Source organism: Triturus cristatus, chromosome 12, assembly GCF_964204655.1.
Source record: "Triturus cristatus chromosome 12, aTriCri1.1, whole genome shotgun sequence".
In the NCBI taxonomy this organism is placed as follows: Eukaryota; Metazoa; Chordata; class Amphibia; order Caudata; family Salamandridae; genus Triturus; species Triturus cristatus.
The window spans coordinates 112,324,216-112,348,016 of record NC_140595.1 but is presented as its reverse complement, the minus strand read 5'-3'; the positions used below and the strand labels follow the sequence as shown (position 1 = coordinate 112,348,016).

The 23,801-nt window shown below is 45.9% G+C and overlaps 1 protein-coding gene across 5 annotated transcripts in view; it reads right to left on the bottom strand.

Annotated features, from left to right (window-relative positions):
• The window catches only part of DENND4B (DENN domain containing 4B), a 246,040-nt gene that overhangs the window by 25,514 nt on the left and 196,725 nt on the right, over positions 1-23,801 (bottom strand). For 4 of the 5 annotated variants that reach the window (XM_085638871.1, XM_085638874.1, XM_085638872.1 and 1 more), the window contains exons 22-26: positions 14,459-14,634; positions 13,195-13,354; positions 12,379-12,624; positions 11,025-11,142; positions 10,778-10,943 (exon numbers count right to left, since the gene is read on the bottom strand). In XM_085638871.1, coding sequence (XP_085494997.1) covers positions 10,778-10,943; positions 11,025-11,142; positions 12,379-12,624; positions 13,195-13,354; positions 14,459-14,634 — 866 coding nt within the window. The remainder of the gene's footprint in view (positions 1-10,777; positions 10,944-11,024; positions 11,143-12,378; positions 12,625-13,194; positions 13,355-14,458; positions 14,635-23,801) is intronic. The other variant, XM_085638875.1, reaches the window with a different exon arrangement.

Here is a 23,801-nt window from a genome sequence, read left to right as displayed (position 1 = left end):
GAACGATTATTAGCAATGTGATTTTATTTACTCCTAACAGCACTAATATTGAAACACATTTACGAAGGGTTACAGTCTACAGATTCATGTAATCAGGGAATGCAGGCGGCAAAGAGAACCACTCACTGTGTCAGGGTAACCCCTCTTCTGAAACACAGCACTCCTCCTGACTGAGGGGAGGGCCAGGAACGGCATGTGCACCAACATAAAGCGAACACGTTTGCAGGGATCATGAGCACACTGAACAGCTGTCAAGACTATCAGGTATTCTGATTTCAATGAAGCATTCACAGGCTAACAACGTAAAATAAAAGGTAAATTAAGCCCTACGAAAAGCATGTCCCGCAAGCAGACAGGGAAAAGCAAATAGTGCTAGGAGGCTGTGATTAAAGCCTACCGAGCAACAACACACGTAACAGGGGGTGTCGCCATTGGAGGTTACAAATGAAGACAAGGCGGTACTAAGGAAGGACTACCAAGCCTATTAACGAATCAGAAGCTAGCATTTACCAAGGACAATGACACAAATCAATGAAAAATATGGGCAGAGATTGGGCGGAGCTTCACCGCCTTACTCCGAATATAGCATGCCTCGCACAGCAGCGCATGCGCTGCCAAGGCTCAACCTAACAAGCATTTGCAATGCAATAGGTCTCACATCTACGCGAGTTTAAGCTATTGGCATTATAAATGACAATGCCTTTTATTTATGTTTTATTAACGAAAACAAAAATAAAAGGCGTAAATGCGAGACCTATTGCATTGCAAATGCTTGTTTTATACATGTTATCTTGTTCACCCCGTTGAAACACGAGATTAAGGCCCGTGTTTGAAGTGCGTTTCTCCCATCATGGACACCTTAATGGTAATAAGATGCGTGCCTAGTTGACACAAGTCTCTTTGCAATGATACACTAACACACTGGATACATCGCCGGATGGCACAATATAAAGAAGCTCCCTCGTGACCTATCTTGCTATATCAAATCTATTGGTTACTCTTGGCATGGGCTAACACAGGTGTGTCAAGAAAAAACATGATAAATCTATTGAGATATATTTGACTTTTTTAGTTTATTTCAATATCAAAAAACTTCTTTACTTTCTTCTTTTTTGTAGGAGTATAAAAATGCTTTTATAAACACTTACATACAATTTAACAATATATTTACAAAAAATGTTAAATACAAAACATATTTAAATTAATACCCCTGAATGCAGATTCAATGAAAAGAAAGAAAAAAATCTTCCATTCATAATACACTACACACATACAACCACGTGCACCATCCAACAAATTGCATGTATCTGAAAAGTGAGAGAGCAGATAACATGGTCTCTGTGACCAATAACATTAGCTGCGAACAGCAGGATCTAAATAGCATTTGTACATTGCTGGATGGGACATCACTGTAAATGCTCTTTTTAGATCCTGAAAAGGCTTTTCTTTTACATAAGGCCCTCAATGCCAACTTTTTGATATATCGGGAGATGTAGCAGAACAGAGGATAGGGGTAGTGCCTTGAATTGAAAAACGTGATGATATTTCAAGAAGGAAAATGTTGAAGACAGAAAATTGTTACGGTAAACAACTAAAAACAACATAATCCATTTTAAATATGCAGAGATGGGATCAGTGCTTAATTTGTAAAATTTGAAGTGCAGGTGCTCAAATCTTTGTCGGAGGCCACACCTACTTTTTATTTGGCTCCACCCACTTCCTCCACTGGCTCCACCCACTTCCTCTATTAGCTCCACCCACATCATCAACTGGCACTGCGAAAAGTCAGATGAATTTCAGCAAGGGAGCCTGCCTTCCTCATAGTAAGGTTTAGATAGAGGTTCCCCTGCCCTGTGAACATTTTCAAAAAGATTAAATCAAAAGTGCATTTAAAGCACAATTTTGAAATAAATTAGATAAAATCACTAATGCATTGAAAAGGGACAATTCCAGTGCTCTATGTGCTAATTTGGGGAAAGGACAATACTGGGGTAGGGTATGCCCTTTTTAATAGGGAAGCAAAGTGAAAGAAAACACGCTAGACGTGCGAAGTGCGATGTCAATTCGTCTAAGTAACATGCACAATTAATATTTATTTGCAGTTTGCAACAAAGACATTTCTGCATCTGCACATATATTACCATCCATGACTGACTACAAGTACAATCCAAATAGATCCTCCTCCTACTTTGCCCACCCAAATTCAGGCCTTTTCCAAATCATACCCCGGCCTGCTTGCCCTGCAGCGCTCACTCGAAAGAGACACAAAGTCTATACAGTTTGCCTCAATTTTAAGCTTTGGCTTCTGGAATAGCAAAAGCAGGGTAAGGTGGCAGTGTGCAGAGTTAGTTACACACTGTGATTCACAAAAAGTAATTAATTAATTGACACTCAGGGCCGGACTGGGAACCCAAAGCAGCCCTGGCAAGGTTTGTTACACCAGCCCCCATACGGTGCATAGCACACAAGCACAGCAAGCGTAATGACTGCCACAGGTGTTTGCATGGGGGAATTCTCCCCTCAAAAACATTTTGCAAAAAGAAAAACCAAAATGGTGCACAACACATTTTCCATTACATATTTAGCTGTATCAACTTTCAAAGCATAGTAAATCATAAATGATGACCTGACATAAGCACCCAGGCCAGAAATCATGGAAATCTCACACAAAGGCACCCAGGCCAGAAAGCATAGAAATGTTACACAAAGGCACCGAGCTAGGACAGAAAGCATGGAACCGTCACACAAAGGCACCCAGGCCAGAAAGCATAGAAACGTCACACAAAGGCACCCAGGCCAGAAACCATAGAAACGTCACACAAAGGCACCCGGGCCAGTAGGCCAGAAAGCATGAAAATGTCAAAGAAAGGTACCCAAGCCAGTGGGGCTGGAACAATTTTCAGAGTGTTGGTGCTGCCCTCAATGTTACATCACTGAATGAAGTCATAAGATTGAGAAAAATGCAAACATCACACACACTAAGGACAAACATAGCAAATGAGCCTTGCCCATTCCGGCGGAGGTGGTGAGAGTGTGGTATGTTGCAGTGGAGCATTTAGAAGCCCACTGCTTGTTGAGTGGTGTTGGTGAACTCAACTGTATGAACCAAATCTTTCCACAATCCTAAACTCACCAACCCCAATTGCCTCAACTTCCTGCTCTATCCAGTGCTGTGGTAGAATACCTGCATATCGGCTGATGCTTTGGACAGTTGAGTAGCTTTGATGGGAAGAGGAGGTTTCTGAGGTGGGAGTATCAGGCAAGTGACACTTCTCGGGCTCCCTCTGTGCGAGCCTTCAGGGAGAATCCCTCTTCATTACTACCTCCCTGGCCCTGGACTCTGCAACGCACTCCCTTACAAGCTTGTTTATCCCAGTAAAAACAATAGTAAAATCACCTTCAAACTTAAAACATTGAATATAGTGGTAAATATAATCAGCAAGCACTTCAAAGTATGTTCCACAGTAGCCCTTATGACCCCGACTGCTAATTAAATAAACAAAATCAGAAAGGCCATGACAGGGCCGGCTTCAGCGCTGATGCTAAAGTCTTTTTTGGCGTCGCACCAATAACCTCTCTCTCCGTAAATAACCTTTACTACCACCTTCCAACAGTGCCCCTCATCCCTCCATGGCCCCCCCTATTGACATCCTCCTCAGATTCCCTCACTGCCACACGCCACAAGTGCCCCTCATCTCCCCATAGACCCTCCTCCTCGGATTCCCTCACTGCCACCCTTCACCAGTGTCCCTCATCTCTCTGTAGCCCATCCCCCTCATGACCTCCTCCTCGGATTCCCTCACTGCCACCCTCCACCAGTGTCCCTCATCTCTCTGTAGCCCATCCCCCTCATGACCTCCTCCTCGGATTCCCTCACTGCCACCCTCCACCAGTGTCCCTCATCTCTCTGTAGCCCATCCCCCCTCATGACCTCCTCCTCAGACTCCCTCACTGCCACCCTCCAGCAGTGCCCCTCATCGCTTCCTCCTCCACCCCATGACCTCTTCCTCGGATTCCCAAACTGCCGCTCTCCAACTGTGTCCCTCAACGCTCCATAGCCCCTCCCCCTATTGACCTCTTCCTCAGATTCTCTCACTGCCACCCTCCAACAGTGCCCCTCATCTTTATGTAGCCCCTCTCTCATATGCATTTCATTTGTTGTATAGCGCTACTCATATCAGTGTAGTGTGTGTCAGTACTTTACACCACTCACACATTATACAGGAGACAATGAATCATACAAGTATGTAAATCAGTCTACAGGGAATGTCACATAAGCCAATGAGGATTACAAGGTGTATGAATCACGTGTCATCCATACCTGTGGGACGGAAATTTTAGGAGGGTTTGGGCTGGTGAAACACAACCTTAGGATTTAAAGAGTATTCAATGGGGGTCAGCTTTACTGATAAAAATGTATATCTGCCCAAACATACTAATTTTGAAAACATTAGAATAATGAAAGACTGGGGAAGTTCTAACTATATCACAAAAAAAGAAAGCGAAGTTCTAACTATACCATTCATGTTTAAACTTTGTATGCAGGCAGCTCTTTGGTGACAGTTCATTGGTCACTGTCCTATGTTAGGATTGTACCTTCTGAACTGCATGTAACACAAGGATCTCTGTGACAAAGGCAGTAACCCACTGAGGTTCCACATAAAATACAGTTTATCTGCATTTAAAAACTACTAACAGACAAATGATTGCTCTCCAGCAGGATCATTTATCACCAGCGTTATCTGGGCATTTTGTATGGTCTTATTGTTGTCCTGCATCGGCCATGATAATGCTAAAAACTGTCTAAATGAAGCACACACGAAGTATGTGTCCTGCTGGGCCTGCGCAGCTTTTAAAAAGAAAAACAACTAGTAACACATTCTCTTACCTACTCTCCATTAGTCAAACTTTGTGTCACAGCCTGATGTGATACGCAGCTGCATGGGTTAGGAAAGGTGAATAGGAATAAACAAACTTCTTTTCTCCTGCGCTACATAGAAAAAGAAATATCCACGCTGCAGAACATTGTCGCCTTTGCCATGTGGAGATGAAGGGGTGAAACAATAAACAAAGCCTTGTTAACATATACATGGTCTTTCTATTTACTTGGATCAAATAAAGGCTGCAGCCAGATTTTCCTCTTTTCCAGCATTTGCTAGACATGAGTGCGTATGTGAATAGCCCAGTGGTTTTTTTGTGTGTGTTTTTACTTGTCCTTTGCAGTTTTATATAGCGCTAACTGGAACCGAAGGTATCGGAACGCAGCTGGCCTCATCTCCGGTTAATCACCTTGCAGCACCGAGGTATGCGACGGGAGAGGTGCGATTGCCTGGCATAGAGCCTAGATTCCTATGAATCAGGAATATAAAAGGGAGAACCCACTGCAGTTAGATGGTGGAAGGATACGTGGTATCTTGAGTACTAGGTAGGTAAGAGAGTACAGCAAGAGACGCAAGGTATTACTTTGTATTTTTAGGAGGGCATTAACCGCCCCAATGTTATAAAACCTGTGCCTTCCATGGCCCTGGCTGCAGGCGCGTTCACTTTTGACCAGACTCGCGCGAGGCAGGTGCACTGCGGTTGTGGGATTCAGATAGAGCGATTTATCCACCTATCACTGCGGCACACTGGAGAGGGCAGGTGAGGTCTGCAGCGATAGCAGCAGCGTTATTCATTTTCATGTATAGCGCTTTTGGTATAGTTATCCAAGCACTTAACGAGGGGCGCAATAGTTCTCACCCAATGAGGTTGATACTCGTTTTAACGATCTCTGAAGGATGAGAGGCAGAGTGAACCTTAGCCGTGATCAAACTCTTAAACTCAGGGATTAGGATGGTGCTGTGAAGCGCACATTGCATCGCTTCAAGAGAACAGCTGCAGAGATAAGTTCATGGTGAACAATAGACTAAAACTAGCCAGTGAGCACGAAAGTCTGGCTATTACACAAAGTAAAAATCTCTGAATACCTAAACGCCCAAAACAATTTCAATCGGCACAATGCATCATATTGGCACACATAGTGGATTTGTGGCATAATTCCGGATGCTGACAAGGTCTATTGTTTTAAGCTGTCTGTTGTCTAACGCCAATTTGGACAATATAAATACTTAACAGTGGGCTTTGGGCCAGCCCACCTCTTGCATTCGTTCGTTTTCTCAGCAATCTTATTTGATTGCTTCTTATGCAAAGGACTTCCTTCCTCTTCATGTATTTATCCCTCTCCTGGAGCATAACGTATTTTGATTGACGGACAAGTGTCCTTAATGTAAGCAGCCACTGCAGCCAGTAATAATGGGTGGAAGAGACAGGCTTCGTAAGATTAGATGAGGGTTAGGTTACTAAACTGAGGCGCCGTTTTAGTGCACGAGGTCTGCGATGGAGAATAAATAAGAGGCCACTGGAGTCCATGTGGTCAGTGGCGTGGAAGGAGTGATAGTCTGCCAGTTTCAGAGGCCAGAACTCGTGGAGTCCGTTTCAGCTGCAGTGAAGTGCGACTGTGAACACATATATGGTGCCAGGCCCAGAGGCCGCGACATGCCGCCCGCACCTCCTGAGTAAATGTCTCACCCCTACACCTCGTGTGTGGGCTTGGCCTTTGTGAGTGCTTCCGTCGCACAGTCACGGACAACAATGCGCACACCTGGGCAAATTAAAAGCACTTTTTATTCCGTGTGTGTGTTTATTTTCTGGGCTCGATCCCGGTATGGGAGCATTCCCACGCATACACTGCCACGACGGCACCTTTGCCAGGTGGAGCACGGGGCAGGCGTGGTGGCTGAGAGGCGAGCAAGGATCCCCTCCTCCAAACCTGACTGGACTTCGACTCACTCTCACCTGGTGCAGCCGCTGTTGCCAGACCCTGGCTAACTGGCTCACGTCGTCCGGCAGGGTTTTAATTGTTCTGAAGTTTTTGTGAACGGCGGGCCACGGCGAAGAAGTCGAACCACCAACACCAACACGAAGACTAGGTGCGCGGCAGCGCTATGCTGGGGCGTGGCACTGAATGCGTGGCGTGCGCAATGAAGCACAATTTGAGAACATCTGCGCAGTAAGCACGCTGCCGCGTACAGCCCCCGCCCCGCGCCCCCGAAGCCCGAGATTCAAACGAGAACCAAAAAGCCCTGCCCAACAGTGTCCCGCGGGCGCGGCTCCGCAATGCGCATCAACAATCGAGCCGCAAGTGTGTCATACAGTCTGCACTCTGCACACTGTACAGTCCGTAGTCTGACGGGAAGTTAAACACTTTACTTTTACACTGCAAGTGTCCCGTAGTAGCATTAGCGAAGCAAGTAAGTTACTTTACTTGTATATAAATAATTAAGTGCACCTGAGTGTGTAGACCCGGCCCTGATAATTAGGTGCCGGTGCTTAGCACTGAAAAGCACCGGCACAAATTAAGCACTGGATGGGATATATGCGATTTACATGTTTGTGGCTGTCCGGTTCCAGTTACCCGTTTAGCATGGTTAGCTCTGTGGTATCTTCTTCCTTTCTTTCACTGCGCACTATACGTAGGGTGTCCCGTTTCTTCACCTTTTCTGCTCTAAAGCTCATCATCCTGGCCATGGTGGTATCCCGCCTGGACTACGGCAACGCCCTGTATGCCGGCTTACCCGCCTACAGTTTGCGTCGCCTGCAACAGATCCAAAACCAGGCGGCCCGCCTGGTTTTTAAACTCCCCAAATTCCACCACTCTACCCCGCTCCTGAAATCACTTCACTGGCTCCCTGTGCGAGCCAGAATTGAATTCAAGCTTGCTTCCATCACCTTCCGGGCCCGACACGGACTCGCACCTGAATTCATCTCCTCCGAGATTGTCTCCTATATCCCCACCAGGGAACTTCGTTCGTCCTCCCAGTCCCTCCTCACCATCCCACGCTATCGGAGAAAGAAGTGGGGAGGTTCTAAATTTGCCACCCTCGCCCCTACCCTCTGGAACTCTCTTCCCCTTGAACTCCGCACCATCTCTCTTTACCCACAATTCCGTAAACAACTTAAGACCTACCTATTCACGAAATCTTTCGAATAACAACTCTCTTGCTCCCCCTGCTTTTTAACTAGGATCCTGTCAGTAATAGCGCCAAGAAACCGCAGGTATATGAGCGCTCTATAAGAAATTTTAAATTCAAATTCAAATGGTTTCCACAATGTCGCTTGCATGGGTTCTTCTCCGTGGACCTCATACACTGACCCCCCCCCCCCCCCCGCCCGCGAGGTCGGCATCTACAGGATACACAGGCCCCCCACCACCAGCCTGGGTACCTCCAGCCCGGATCCCCCTGCAGCCCCTGCTTCCCGACGCTGCATAGCGAAGCCCCCGAAAGACGAACAAATAAACAGAGGCTTTCGCCGGCAGGCAGAGTAATAAAGTTTTAAACTTGGTGCCTGAAGGGCTGGATTCATATCCAGATATATGAAAATAGCTCATGCTTTTTTCCAGCGCGGGTATCGGGGGTTAACTAAATAAAACTGTCTGAGCTGGACCCCATGGAGAGCATCCGAGGCAGCAGAGGCCAGTTGGAGGTATCTGGGGTCTGTGCGAACCTCGGCCTGTAACATACACACAGACCCCTTCCTCTCCCTCCTGTCAGTCAGCTGTGCGCTCGTGTTATTGAACTTGGAAGGATGAAAGGCTGAGGCGATTTTGCGGTTATTCACAACTTCGAATTCCCATAGGCCCAGCAGCCATTCTTGACCATCCAAGCTATCTTACGAAAAAGACAGTTATTCAGATAATACGATTTAAATCATTTGAGACACAAAAACCCATGCAGATTCAAAATTAAAAAGAAATACAACAAGTGAAAGCTCATTATGCGCGCTATAAGGAATGCAGCTGCCAGAACAGATGGCACCCTGCACACTCCAGAGACGCCTAGGCCATGGGAGGGGACATTTAAAGATAAGGCGGGACATCCTTTGGCCATTTGCGTGCTTTCTTTTGAAGAAGCCTTATGCAAATGGCCAATCAAATGCGTGGCACTAAAAAAAAAAAAAAACGAGCAAAGCTGTGGGAGTTGGAAGTCCTTTTGGAAGCCCTTACAAAAGCCTTGCAGAGCAGCGCATGCGCGCTGGCTCAGGTGAGACTTAAAAAGGAACAGATATCAGTGCGCATGGATGGTGTTTATATGGGCACCGTGACTTCACTTCTGACGTGGATGATGTTGACGCAAAGCCAATAGACGCCACCCAACGGCAAGCGGGGTACTGCTTAAGATTTTCAAGATCCAGACTGACGCCAGGTAATATTCGAATGTGAGGAATAGGTGGTTGGAAGTCTCTATCCGAACTTTCCTTGTCTGTGTTGTTATTGCCCCATTACAGGGACAAAACTCGAAAAGGCTGGCATTTGGGGCATGGATAAGGTATATTTAGAGATTCCTTCCCCAGTATTCACACACCAAATTCCAGCCAACTTGTAGTTCGGGTCCTTAGTATTGCAGGGTAAAAAAGGAGCTTGAAAACTACTCGCACACACTGGGCCAAAAATCTCTTTTTGAGTCATGGAAAAAGAACAACGCTAAGGGAAGTCACAAAGGAAATGAGGTAATTATCCACTCCAGATACCTATTTATCCTTTTCTATCCTATGTAAGTTCAACCACTATGGTCCAAATTGACAGATGTTATAGGTTACGTACAAACGAACAACCAAAGAGGCAAAAAGATGCAGTATATGGAGAACTTGGGACGATCATTACTCATGACCCTCAAGTTCATAATTTAATGGCTGTCTAGCGGTAAGTGTTGTTGGTTTGCCCTCTTTTCAAACTGGCAATGATTCCCATTTGTGCTTGATTCTGTGTTCTGTATTAAGGAATGCTTCAACATTTCTTTGTCATGTGAACAAGCCAGCTCGGAAACCCCACTATGTGTTTGTGGAGAAAAGAAACTACTTACCACTGTCAAAAGTCATGTAATAAATTGTTCTGTAATGAAGTGGGTATGGGCCATGCATATTAGCTTTCTGCATCTAACAAAGCTCAGGAGTAATTAAATTGTGTTCTCTGGGTTGCTTCTACTAACAGTAGGTGTTTGGTCTGGACGTTTATTATGTTTTATGCAGTTTCAAAAACTAAACATGGTGTGGCAGTACAGGTTGTAGCGGAAACTTCAAGAGAATTTAGTGAACATAAAGAAATAAGCAGCTGTTAAAACAGACGCTTGTGATAAAAGGGGGTGGCAATGATGGAAGAAGGGGAAGTTACTAGTCAGTTTACGGAAGAGGAGAAAATAGATTTCTGGTGGAACAGGAAATAGAAGTGGTTTAATGAAACTGCAATAATGGAAGATGGGGTAGAAGTAGAGCAGATGGTGATGGATGTGCAAGATAAAAACATTTTGATAGAGGTGGAAGAGGAGACAATGGAAGCAGATGAGGCAGAATAGGTAATTATGGAAGAATATGTAGATACGGTGGTGACGAGGAGGAGGGCGTGGAAGAAGTGGTGATGGAAAAAGAGGGGGTAGACGAGGTGGTGATAAAGGAAGTAGAAGAGGTAGGAATAGAAGTAGTAGTACATGAGGTGGTGATGAAGAGTAGGACGTGGATCAGGTGGTGATGGAAAAAAGAGAGTAGGACAGGGGACAATGGAGAAAGTAGGACAGGCGATGGAGGGAGTAGCAATGGTAGAAACTGTAGATGAGATGGAGGAGGAGGCAGAAGACGGGGGGTGACAGAAGAGAAGGAAGTATAACAGGTGGAGAAGGAATAGGAGAATGATAAAGAAGTGGTTGGGAAGGGAAGCAAGTAGCAGTGTATTATGATATTGTTGTACCTTTGGATTCGTGGAGGAGAAAGCTGGTTTGCTACTGTGTCTATAAATAGAGAAATGGCTTTATGGACTTCGTTGAGTCCCACATGCCGCAGAATCTCTTCGAGGAAAACAAGAGTGAAAGGATGGTTATGACGCCGCCAGCATTGAGCACGGATTGGGATGTTACCTGCAGAATAAAAGCAAAATGTAATTGATCAGTAAACACTCCAGTATAATTCAAAACTCATCCCCAAAAATTGATACTTACTGTGTAATCTCCAGAGAGCAAAAAGAGGAGGCCATCCATCAGGTTCTGGAGTCAAGCTGTCCCACATCAAATGGACTACAACCTGCGGGCTATCCTGTGGTGACCAGACGGGTTCAATCTGGAAAAGACAGAGCAGGCTTGTGAAACTCTTGGAACCAAAAGACCAGATGGTAATGATAGTTAACCTCAGAAAACTTGATGGACTCATGACATGAGGGTGGTACTGAAAATTAGAAGTACAAAAAACATTGGCATCTAGTTTAAGACATTTCTAAATGTCATCATTGTGATATGTGGAGATTAACAGGGGAGGGCATTCCGTAACTTTGGAGCAGGCACTAAACTATCTTACAGATTATATAACGGAGATTTGTAGACTCTTGCACCACTAGTAGAGGCAGTTTAGCACCAATGCAAGCAAGAGGTGCAGTCGCAGGAACCAGGAGATGGGATGCCACAAGAAGGAAATTAATTGCCTTGGAAAGGAGATGTGGTGCCACAGGGAAGAAGATGTGGTACAAATGTAACAAGAGATGTGATGCCACTGGAAAAATAGATTAAGTGCCACAGGAACAAGAGCTGTGGTGCTATTGGGTCAGAAGACATGAAGCCAATAGAACAATGTAATGTGGAGGCACAGGAACAGTAAGTGTCATTCATGGCACAAATATGGGCGTCCTAGAGAACGGGCAAGATCAAGTCTCTACAATGAAGATGTGATACCTCTACACTGAAGATGAGGTACCCCTTGGAATGGAGGGATCAGGCACCCTTGCAACATGGAGATATGGGACCACTTGAACTGAACATGTGGGTCACAGGGAGCCACAGAACCGGGAGATGTGGTACTATAGGTACAAAGAGATGTGGCACAAGTGCAACATGAAATGTGATTAATTGAAAGATGCAGTTCTTACACCACAGCAGCAGATGATAGGCCATAGGAGCAGGCAGACACGAGAAACCTGAAACTGGCAGATAGAAAACCTACCGCTGGAATAGACTGTGACCCTACTGAATGTCTTATGTCACTTCTGGAACATGCAGCTGTGCTGCCATACAGACTGGCACAATTTGAAAGGGAAGACAAGCAAAGGAATATACAAGATACCACCTTGTCAGACTGTGAGAGAAAGAATTAACATAGGCAGATGCAATGCATTTCTACAAGAAGCAGCACATACTTGGCAGCAGATACCAATACTTATAATGTCGCCGAGGTCTTCCCAACACTGATAAAGTCTTTAAAAATGTGAGGGCTCTAGAAAGATATCACCGATTTGAACAATGTACACATATTGCCCATCCATTTAAAAAAACAAAAAACGAAAGGTGGAAGAGAATAACACAGTACCTGGGGGCTTTGTCTGACGTGTTTGGAAGACATCACAAGCTGAAGCAGATTGCTTGGTAATGTCAAGCGCTGGAAGTACCAAACCAGGTTCCAGTAGATTATGGGGTGACTGTTCACAAGCTCGGGCTGAGACAAAAAATCTCCTCCTTCGTTCTCCAATAAGCTCTCCAGTTCTTTCCTTAGCACCAATGGGCTCAGATAGGGCACAGTGACTAGTTCAGAGTTCGAATTCTGACTACCTGAAACCTACAGGAAAATACAGAGGTCATGGCAATGAGGAATCTGGTCAGAAAGGCTTATACTCTTTTTTTAGGTGCATGGGTACAAGGAGGTGCACCTTTTTTTAAACGTTATTACATGCTATCTTTGTGTATTTTGAATACAGTAGCCTATAATGACTTAATTATGAAAACATACTTGATATCTACAGCTGAGTTATAGGGAAATGATCTGATGTAATTTTAAATAAAAAATCTTCATTACGTTTTCAGTTTAAACCATTATTAAGCAAGGCAGGTAACAAGAGCAAACAACACATAGATTATTTCAATCGCAACGCCCGATTCTGTCCTGTCTTTATAGGTCTCCAACAGGGTCAGTTCGGCTACCAAATTCCCCAAAGACAACACAAAGCAGATCACCTCTGGTTGGACCCTTAAATGACACATTTCTGCAAACCTCTGGTCCTGACCTGCCAGCCCATTTTTAAGCCTAGATTATGTTGTTTCTTAACCACTCAATCTTGTGTAGAGGTTATCTCCAACAAACATAGGTTCAGTGCTCCACCACTGTCTTGTGAACCTAAAGGCCTCCTACCATGTTGTCACTGTAGCCGTTACACACCCCAGTGCTGATTTCGGACTCTTCTTCTTCATCAAGGGCTAAGCACTGGTATCGGTCACTTAACACAGGCCCTTGACCTCCAGGAACTGGAGCAGCGCTGCCTTCTTCTGAAGCAGATAGCATTCCAGAGCAACTGAAAACAAATACAATAATCAATCTACCATTTATTATCAAAGCTCCACAAAAGAAAAAATTAGATGACAAATATACCAGGTAACATTAAATGTGGGTGGTACAAAAAGGTGAAGTGAAGAAAGAAAAGAAACAGATATAGAATGGAGAGCCCCATATTCTGGAGAGCCAAAAAGACACTGCAAGACAGTGAGATGGCCGGACAAACACAACAATCTGAGACCAATGAAAAGGGGATGGGCAAACAGATGGTGGAAGAGCAAAGACAGCTAGAGTCAGAATGGTAAAGAGGTAAAGGAAAAATCAGTAAAAGTGATGGAAAGAAATAGGGGTTAAGAGCATATAGAAGACAGGGGGGGAGGAAGGAGAGTAAAGAGAGAGAGAGAGAGGAGAGAGAGAGAAGAGAGAGAGAAGAGAGAGAGAAGAGAGAGAGAGAGAGGAGAAGAGGAGAGAGATAAGAGAGAGAGAGAAGAGAGAGAGAGAAGAGAGAGAGAGAGAGAGAGAGAGAGAGAGAGGAGAGAGAGGAGAGAGAGGAGAGAGAGGAGAGAGAGGAGAGAGAGGAGAGAGAGGAGAGAGAAGAGAGAGGAGAGAGAGGAGAGAGAGGAGAGAGAGGAGAGAGAGGAGAGAGAGGAGAGAGAGGAGAGAGAGAAGAGAGAGAAGAGAGAGGAGAGAGATAGAGAGATAGAGAGATAGAGAGATAGAGAGATAGAGAGATAGAGAGATAGAGAGAGAGAGAGAGAGAGAGAGAGAGAGAGAGAGAGAGAGAGAGAGAATAGAGAGAGAGAGAGAGATAGAGAGATAGAGAGATAGAGAGATAGAGAGAGAGAGAGAGAGAGAGAGAGACAGACACACAGTCTGGCAGAAAAAGACAGCATAGGAAAGGCCTGGAGACTTGAAAGAATGTGTCTTCAGTACATACAAGTATAGCCCACACCCACAGTGCAGAAGCATGATTTACAGTTGCAAGACATGAATTTCATTATCTAAGGCTAGAACACAAAATAGTGACACCACACAGCTTGGAAAGGGAAGGGACAATGAGAACACAACCAATTTACAACAAAACAGAGAGAGTGAAGGGACCGGAGGACCAGCAGGGCAGTACCTTGGTTGGGCCAGGTAATCTGTGATCTCGATGTTAAGGAAGGGTACAAAAGGGTGGTCACAGAAGGGACAGGTGGTCTTGAGGTTGGAGTCATCTGGTGTCCACCCTGCCATGATCTCCTCGTCATATACTAGAGAGTTACAACTCTGGCACAAGGAGCAGCTTGACAGCAAGATCTAAAGAAAGAATGAGAGGAGCAGTAAGAGAAGGAGATGGAGAGATGTGAAAAAGAAGGGCAGATCAGAGAAATAAAATTGAGTGAGAAGAGGTAAGCTAGTGGAAAAAGAAAATGTCAGACGGAGAGTAGTAGTAGAAGAGAAAATGATACCAAAAAAATAAGAAATATTGTGAATATGAAGATAAACTAGAAGGGCTATAGGAGAAGTGGAAATGAAAGAGTGGTAAAAGTGAAAAACAGAAAACAAGTAACCAAACTGAACTGAGCCTTTTTGCTGTCACAGCTTTCATTACCCCTTGTCAATATCATCAGTCCCTGCCTTCTATATTTCAAGACAGGACACAGAGGACAGACCATTGTGCATAGTGTCATGAGAGGGCTTCAATAATGACAAACGCAACAGAGCAGTGGCAGGTACCAGAATGTAATAATATCAAGCAGTTCATCCCCTCCCTAACTACAGTATTGAACAAAGAAGAAATACCTTACGGTGTATCTAACATTAAAAGGTGAGAGAGCTGAAGGATAAGCTCATATATTAGGGTTTATGAGCATTTGTTCAGAGTTCAAGCATGTATGGTATGTATGTACGCATATGTTATTATTATAGCTCAAACTCAGCCAAAAGGTGGAAGAGTACCATACAGAATCAAATGGAATGGAAGGAATTATAAAGCGCATTATGCCAAGGTGTAAAAAATTGCAGAGGAAAGGAGCACCCGCTAAATCCAAAAGAGCTACCATCATGGAAGGGAAAAAAGCCACGTTTTCAATTGCTTCTGGAAGGCTGCAAAATAATCCAGACTCACAGTATGAGTGGGCAGTGTTCCACAGTGTGGCTGCAATTACTGAGAAGGAGTGGCTGCCGGATCTGGCTTTCCTAAATCTTGGAATGGTCACATTCCTAAGGGAAGATGATCTAAGGTGTCTTTTTGGGGTGTACCAGTGAAAAGCTGTTCTCAGAGGAACAGATCCCTGGTGATGAGCCTGAAATACCATGCAGAGTGCCTTGAATGTCACACACTTTCTAACAGGAAGCCAGTGAAGTGAGAGTTATTTAGGACCATTCAGAAACATAAGTGCGTCTGTGTTCTAAATGGCCTGCAGTCTGTTGAGCGAGGACACACTGATTTTTAAATATAAGGCGTTGCAATAATCAAGGTGTGATGTTATTAGCACCATGGCCAATTCTACTCTGAGCTCCACCGGAATGAGTGGGAAAATAGTTTTCAGGATTTTCATGATATAAAAGCAGGAGCTTACAATTCTATTGACCTAAGTGTCAAAAGTGAGAGAGTTGTCAAAGATGACTCCTACGTTTTTAGCTGAGGCCACTGGAGTAAGTAAAGGGCCACACGTCTCAGGCCACCAGATTTCCGACCACACCAATTGCTGTGATCCAAAGACCAGGATCTCTGTCTTTTTGGCATTTAATATCAGATAATTCTCCTTCATCCAAGTACTGACACTGATCACGCATGGTTTAAACTTGTCAGCTAAACTGGACAAATCATCAGTTAAAAAAACGATTGATCTGTGTGTCATCCATGTAGGACAACACCTGAAAGCCAAAAAACTCACCAGTCTAGCGGGGCGGGCACAATGTACAAGTTAAAAAGGGAAGGACTGAGGGAGGACCCCTGTGGGACTCCTCAGGGAAGCTGGAATGGTTCTGCTCTGAACTTGCCACAGCAGACTATATGAGTCCTGTTGGTCATAAATGACTGTAAAAGGTCCAGAGCTGTATCCCTGACCCCTGTCTGATACAATCTTTGCACCAGGCGGGATGGGGATATCATATCAAATGCCACAAACCGATCTAACAATTCTAAAACAGCGGCACCTCCCTGATCCATCCAGCAGCATATAAAATCTGCAGCAGCAACCAATGCCGACTCAGTGCTATTACCGTTGCAAAATCCATTTTGTGAGGGGTCCAATACATCATGGGCAGTTATGAACTCAGCCAGTTCCTGGTTTAAATATGCTTTTAAATTCTTTGCTGATACAGCCAACAGCGAAACTGGGCGCAGATTTATAAGAATCTCTGCATCCCGGTTAGGCTGTTTTTGGAAGGGGATGACAACTGCCTCCTCCTAAGGTTGAGGAAAAACTCCTGTTGACCATATCTGGTTGAAGGCCTTTGCAAGGAAGCTCACAATCAGGTGTGGAGCAAGTTGGACAATTCTAGAAGGACAGGGATTATCAGACGAGCCTGATTTCAAGCTCACACGAAGATTTTCTACTTTAAACAAAAAGATAAGAGGGAAATCAAACAGAACAGAGGAAGAATGATGATCCGTAAGGTCTTCTGTTGCCAGCGTGAGGAGGGGGGCCCTTGATCATAGATGTTAAATGTTAAACTCGGAATAGATCTCAAAGACAAGGAAAACGGCATTAATAACGCGGTCTGAACCACACGTGCCGTTACAACGCAAGAATTACCACGCTTGCCTTTACCATGAATATATGCCTTTACCATGCATATTCCTTCACCACCCATGCCTTTAAAATGATTTTCGTTGTAAAGATGGTAAAGGCATAAGCGTGGTAAGGCACTCAGTGCTCTAGACTCGGTGCGAATGGGCGGGGGATTAGAGACTTGGAGGGATTTCCTGCTCAGTCGAAATTGTGAGGAACCGAAGCATCAGGATGCAGCTTGGTAGGTAGTTTGCTGGGCAGGGTTGGGGTAGTTTTTAGGCCTAGGGGCCATTTTTAGGGCTCAGGGCAGGGAGCTGTGAAGTTTTAGGGCTGGGATGCAACCTTTACCATTCATGCCTTTCAACTAAATTCGTTGTAAAGGCATGTGGGGTAAATATGCAGTCGTGGTAAATACCATGTTGTTAAGGCATGCGATGTATGCGAAAGTGTGGTTATGGCATACAACCCAAAGACAAGCATAAAGTCAACAAGTAACAGGAGAGATAGCTCGTTTATGGACGGATAATACATTGTGCTGTAGTATTCTTTTAGGAGGTGAGTCTTCAATCATTTCCTAAATTGGAGCAGAGTTGTGCCCCAGCCCTCACTCGAGACTGGCAGTGCACAAACCATGCAAGATGCCCAACCATAGGCTTTGGGGCCTACATCGGGGTCAGCAAATGTAGGTACTGTTTCTGGCATTCTGGGGCTGGCTGTTGTGGGGGACCAATGGTATTGGTCAGTTATGTCATGCCGCCAATGAGGAGACAGATGATGATTTAATCGGTAAAGACAAAATGGAAACGTCAAACGCCACTCCAAGGTAGAGGTACACTTAAAAATAACTGGTGATAAGGATCATTTATCTATTTCTGGGAGTCCTAAGGTCTCTGCTTCACAGACTGATAGCAACACGTCCCACGCCTTACAATCGGACGTTATTTCGATTCAGGGGGGTGGGCTGCTCCAAGATCAGAGCCTATCAAGACAATCTAGGAAGAAACTTACAGATCAGGTCAAGACTAACCAATTGTCTAAGCCTGTAAGACAGCATCAGTCAAGTAAGGCAGGCGATCAGGTGGCCAAGAGCAGTCCACTCAGAAAGTGGGTGACTTCAAAGGAAGAAGTAAAATCACTCATCTCTCGATTATCAGTAACACTCCTAGGGTCATAAGTGATAAAGCAGCATAGTAAACAACACCCTCAACACTGTCAGCACACATGTTCGACCCCAAATCCCAGGTTTTACCTCAGACATATCCTCTGGGACTTTGTCGGACCCCCCCCACTTAAGACCAAGGAGCGGCATATGGAGGGCCATTAGGAGGAGATTACACAAGAACCGTCATTAAGAACGATCATGTTATCTCTACGGGCCCAACGGGTCCAGGCACAGGCCTACTACACTCAGGCAAAGTCAGACAATCTGTAGATGCAAAAATCATTGGACAAGGTCTCCGAACAGATCAGTAACCTTACAACTCAGGTTGCAGATCTGCAGGAAAGAGTGGCCCATACCGAGGAGACAGTGACGACAACAGCCAATGCTATTGGGAATCAAGAGGATCATCCAAAATTTCTCCAAACTAAGATCGAGTATATGGAAAATTGACACCGGAGAAATAATATCAGGCTTTTTGGGATACAGGAAGGCAAAGAAGGCTCTGATCCCCGGCAGTATATGGTGTAACTGTTGAGAAGGGCTTTTCCAGATTTGAGTGACTTGGACTCGCAAATACAACGTGCTCATTGTCTTCCCCTCAATCGCAATGCCTCTAGCACCAGTGTGACTCAACCCCGGCCTATGCTGATACATGCTGGAAATTTCCTCCAGAGACAGGCTGTCTCTCTTACAGCTCGACCAAAATCCCCGGTCTTAATTGACAACCCATCAATTGTTGCACGGTCGGATCTATGTAGATCCACAATGGACCGAAGATGGAAGCTGCCCCAATTTATTGGCCCGTTGAAGGCCGCAGGAGTAAAAGTTTTCCTGCAGGAACCTATTAAGGATGGGCGATATCAGATGTGTTTGTCTGAGAATGCGCTGCGCAGGCTCTGGCTCGACTAAGGGGGGCAAATAATAACATCTATGTGACATATGAAAATAATAATATGCTGCTTTTTGCTTTCTGGGTGCTGAAGGATCGTAAAGAGGACAAATGTTTAGCTGAAATAATATGCTTACTCTTCTATTCTGGCTTGGTCTCGGTTTAATCTTTTTTCTTATTCTTTTACTGTAAGTTTGGAGGATGGCTGGTGGCTAGGGATGTGGGGTGGATGGCTGGGGGCTCTCTTGTGCGGTTTCCATCGACGGCCTCAGGGTGGGGTGATTCCTTCTTCAGAGCACGGGGGTCGGGTAGGGTTGTGGGGGTTGATGGGCAGTTGTGAGAATACATATATTGCGGACGACCTTTTGCAGGCAAACTGGCTCACAGTTAGAGGATCTGTATATAGGGTGTACATTTCGTGTCTTAATGTTTATGGGAAGTTCATATTGGAATGTCAAAGTATGGGTATTCAGTTTATTTATATTGTAGAGATGGCTAAGATTCAATGTATGTGTTGGAATGTGTCAGGAATTAAATCTCGGTGTATGCAACAAATGGTTTGGGAGGAGATTGGGCAGTATAAACCTCATTTGGTGGCTCTGGCAGAGATTCACCAGGCATATAAAGATAGGGCTCTACTTAGACAGCTGGGCTATAATATAGTTGGCTGTACATCTCAAACTATATTGATTGAAGGGGTGGCAGAGCTGTCTTTCAAGGTCAGGTGTTAAAAACTGCGGCTGACTCTAGGGGAAGGTGGGTATTGGTACAATTGACTTTATATTCACGTAAGTTCATGCTATGTATTGTTTACGGACCAAACACTGACGATCCAGAATTAGTTGACACATTATCACTTGAACTATTGGACTGGACAGAAGAACTGATTTTAGGTTTAAATCTTTTTATTATTATTTTTGAATAATGCAAGAGACAAACGACCAGGAACGAGCCACGCAGAGCCCACTGGGTCGGCTAGGAGATGTGTTGAAAATATGAAAACAACACATACCAAATACCTTCCCACCTGCCACCCAAGAGAAAGAAAGGGAAGACAGACCAAAGGGAAGACAGACCTAAGAGGAGCCATCCCCCACCCTCCCCCGATCCATTATTTCAGAACATCGCCACATGGAGCATATTGTCGTGCATGGGGCTACCATAAACTATGTGGTAGGGTCCGGTGTGGTGAGGTGCCAGAGATGCAGATATTTCGGACAGTAGAGCTCTCTGAATTCCGGGGCCAACAAGGTGAGGAACGGCTTCCAAAGATCACCAAAGGAAGAGCCCTTACCAGCCAGGGTAAGAGAAATCTTTTCCATGCCTAGTACGTGCCACAATCGCTGGTACCACCCAGTGTGTGCAGGGATTCGGGGGGGTCCTCCAGTGTATCAATATGTTTTGAATGGCTGTGCCTAGGGCTATAGCTATCGGTTTCCCCCGTCTAGATTTCAGGGGGTAAGTGAGCGGGTTGGCACCCCCAACAAGACATACGCAGGCAGTCTAGGGAGTTCTGTCTCTAGTTGTTCGTCGACCTCATCAAGAACATGCGTCCAGTAAGTCTGGAGATGTTCGCAGTCCCATAAAAGGTGAATCAGCGTGCCCCTCTTCCCACACCCTCTCCAGCAGTCAGGACTCTGTGTGGCATCTACTTGGTGTAATCGTTCCGGGGTATAGTACCAGTAATATACAAGCTTGGTGAATTTTTCGGTGAGACAGACGTGGGTCGCTGTGTGGCGCGCCCTATGGCATGGACCCTTCCATTCCTTGGAGCTAAGATTCCGTCCCAGGCCTCTCTCCCAGCGTGCGCGTCCAGCATGATAGGCATGGGTGTGTCTGGATAAGAGTAGTTTGTATAGGTCCGAGATTAACTTTTTGTCTGAGGACCGCGTGATGAGCCATCGTTCGTACTGGGTGAGAAGTCTAGTTGCTTGAGTTCGGTTATCAGGATGCACTGCCCAATGACGTACCTGTAAGTAGCACAGTCTCTCAGATTCAGAAAGGCCATGATCTGCCATGAGTCGTGAGAAGGAGATATCATAGCCATTGTAAAATTGTTTGCATAAGGATCGGCAGCCAGCTTCTCGCCACAGCGGGAAGGTCTGCGAGCCCATCCTGGGACTAGAGTCTGGATTATCAAAAAGGGAAGTGAGCGAGGAAGGAAAGGTCATCAGGGCATGTCGTGTGTTGGTCCGGTCCCAGTCGGTAAGGGTTGTGCGCGTCACTTGTGAGGCGTATAGATTGGCTCCATTCGACCAAGTATCGGAGCTGCGTAGCGTAGTAGTAGAGTGTGAGGTCCGGGATTCAGAGGCCTCCTTCGTGAGGTGGGAGGAAGCTCACTAGCCGTTTCATTCTCGGCTTACGCCCTTGCCAGATGAAGAGGGAGAGGTCTGACTGCACCTTTTGAATCCAGCCGGTAGGGGGTGGTAGGGGGAGCATTTGAAAAAGGTACAACATTTTGGGGAGGATCGTCATTTTAATGGCCGCGACACGGCCTAGCCACGAGATTGGGTAATGTTTCCAGCGCTGTAGTGCTGAGTGAATGTGCGTTTGGAGGAGAGAGTAATTGACTTTCCTCATGGCTTGCAAGGTTGGGGCTAGTTGTATGCCCAGATAGGGGACCGTCTCATCGGACCATTGCAGTGGATGTCGTGCCTGGAGGTCCGCCTGTACTTGTGGTGGCAAGGATAGATTCAGCGCCGTTTATTTTGTCAGATTGACCTTGAAGCCGGACGCTCTCACGAAGGAGTCTAGTTCTTCCAAGAAGATCCCCAAGGCGGCCGAAGGGTTTGTGAGAGTGACCAGGACGTCGTCCGCATATAGACTTATAGTGTGCGTGTCCCCGCCAAAGAGGATACCCGTGATGTGGGGATGGTCCCTGACCCTCTGCGCCATAGGTTCCATGTAGAGGGCAAAAAGTAAGGGCGACAGAGGGCACCCCTGCCTCGTGCCCCTACGGATACGGAACGGCATGGATGTGTGACCATTGACTCGTACTGTGGCTGTAGGGAAGCGGTAACAGTTAAAGAGGTGCGTCCGCATTTTGTCTCCAATACCGACGCGTATCAGTGCCTGCTCGAGATAGGGCCAATGGACCCGATCGAAGGCCTTCTCTGCGTCTATGGTTAGGAGCATGTAAGCACCAGGGAGGTGGGAGGCCTTTTCTATAAGATGTGTCACTTGTTTGGTGTTATCGCTGGTCTGCCTCTGTGGAATGAATCCAGCCTGGTCAGGGTCCACGAGCCCCTGCATGTAAGGGCCAAGGGGCGCAGCCAGTATCCCTCTGTACAACTTCAGGTCAATATTTAAGAGCGAGATGGGTCGATACGACCCGCAGATGGACCTGTCTTTCCCTGGCTTGGGAATAATGGCGATTGCCGATTTCAACATGGAGGAGGGAATTGTAACTGTCACCGCGAAAGAATTAAAGAGCCGGGTGTGTGCAGTGTTCCTGTGAGGTCCCTGACCTCCCGAACCCCTTCCCGTTGTCGAGCCTCCCAAAGCTTGTGTGCGAGCAGTTGTCCACATTTGTCCCCGGCAACATAAAAGGAGTGTCGCAAGCGCATCGCAACGTATTCCGCCTTGTCCCTATCTAGAGCTGCCAATTGCGTCCGAGCAGCGGTCAACTGCCTCCTCACACGTGCGGCCCCAGTGCGTTGGTGCATCTGTTCCAATTCGCTGACTTTTCGTGTCAGTCCTTCCCGGTTCCTCCGACGATCCGCATTGTCAGCAGAGGATATGGCTATTATTTCTCCCCGAATTACCGCCTTGAGGGCCTCCCACCGGGTGGAAAGGGGCGTGTCATAATTATCGTTATGCAATAGATAATTTTCGAGAGCTCGCAGTATCTGAGCGACAGTGTCTGGCCGATGTAGTAGAGTGTCCCGAAGCCGCCAGTGTCTGGTCGGCGGCTGCGTTTGTGGAAAAGCTAAAGTGACTAGCACTGGGGCATAGACAGACAGTCGCCACCAGTATGTCAGTCGAAAGTGCAGCGTCCTGAAGAGTCTCAGAACCTAAAAAGTAATCTAGTCTAGCGTATGTTTTGTGCGTGTTGGAGTAATATGAAAATTCTGGTACGTCGTGCATGGGAGAGCGCCTACCTGGCTGGTGCGCTGCGCCGATCGGTCCATGTCGTTGTCAAACACCAGGTTAAGGTCCCCCCCTATCAAAATGGGTCTTGAGTGGTCGTCGCTTCAGTAAGAGCCTCGTGTAGGAATCATTCTTGACCCCATTGTCAAAATGTGCCCCCCTATGGAAAATTGGTATGTAAGAAGTCTGCCCTTGATCTCAACATCCTTTGTACCACACTCCCCTGAAAACCCTTCAAAACCAGTATAGCCACCCCCGCTGTCTTGGTGGTTCTAGAAGAAAAGAATTGTGTTGGGAAGGTGCATGATCGGAATCTGAGACAATCCTTGGAAAGTAAGTGCGTCTCTTGTAGAAGGCAGATTTCCGCCCCCGTGCTGTCCAAGTATGAGAGGAGTGCCCTCCGTTTGACGTGATTATTAAGTCCTCTCACATTGAGAGTGATTATCTTAACTGGGGATAATGGCATCTAGACCTCGGAGGGGGGGCAAAGCCAAACAAAGGCCCTTGCAAAGCAGGTACCCTGACGGGACTGATGAAGAATTCCATGTTGGTCGATGTAGGGACAGAAAAGTAATGACACTCTGTGGACCAGGGGTACCCTTGC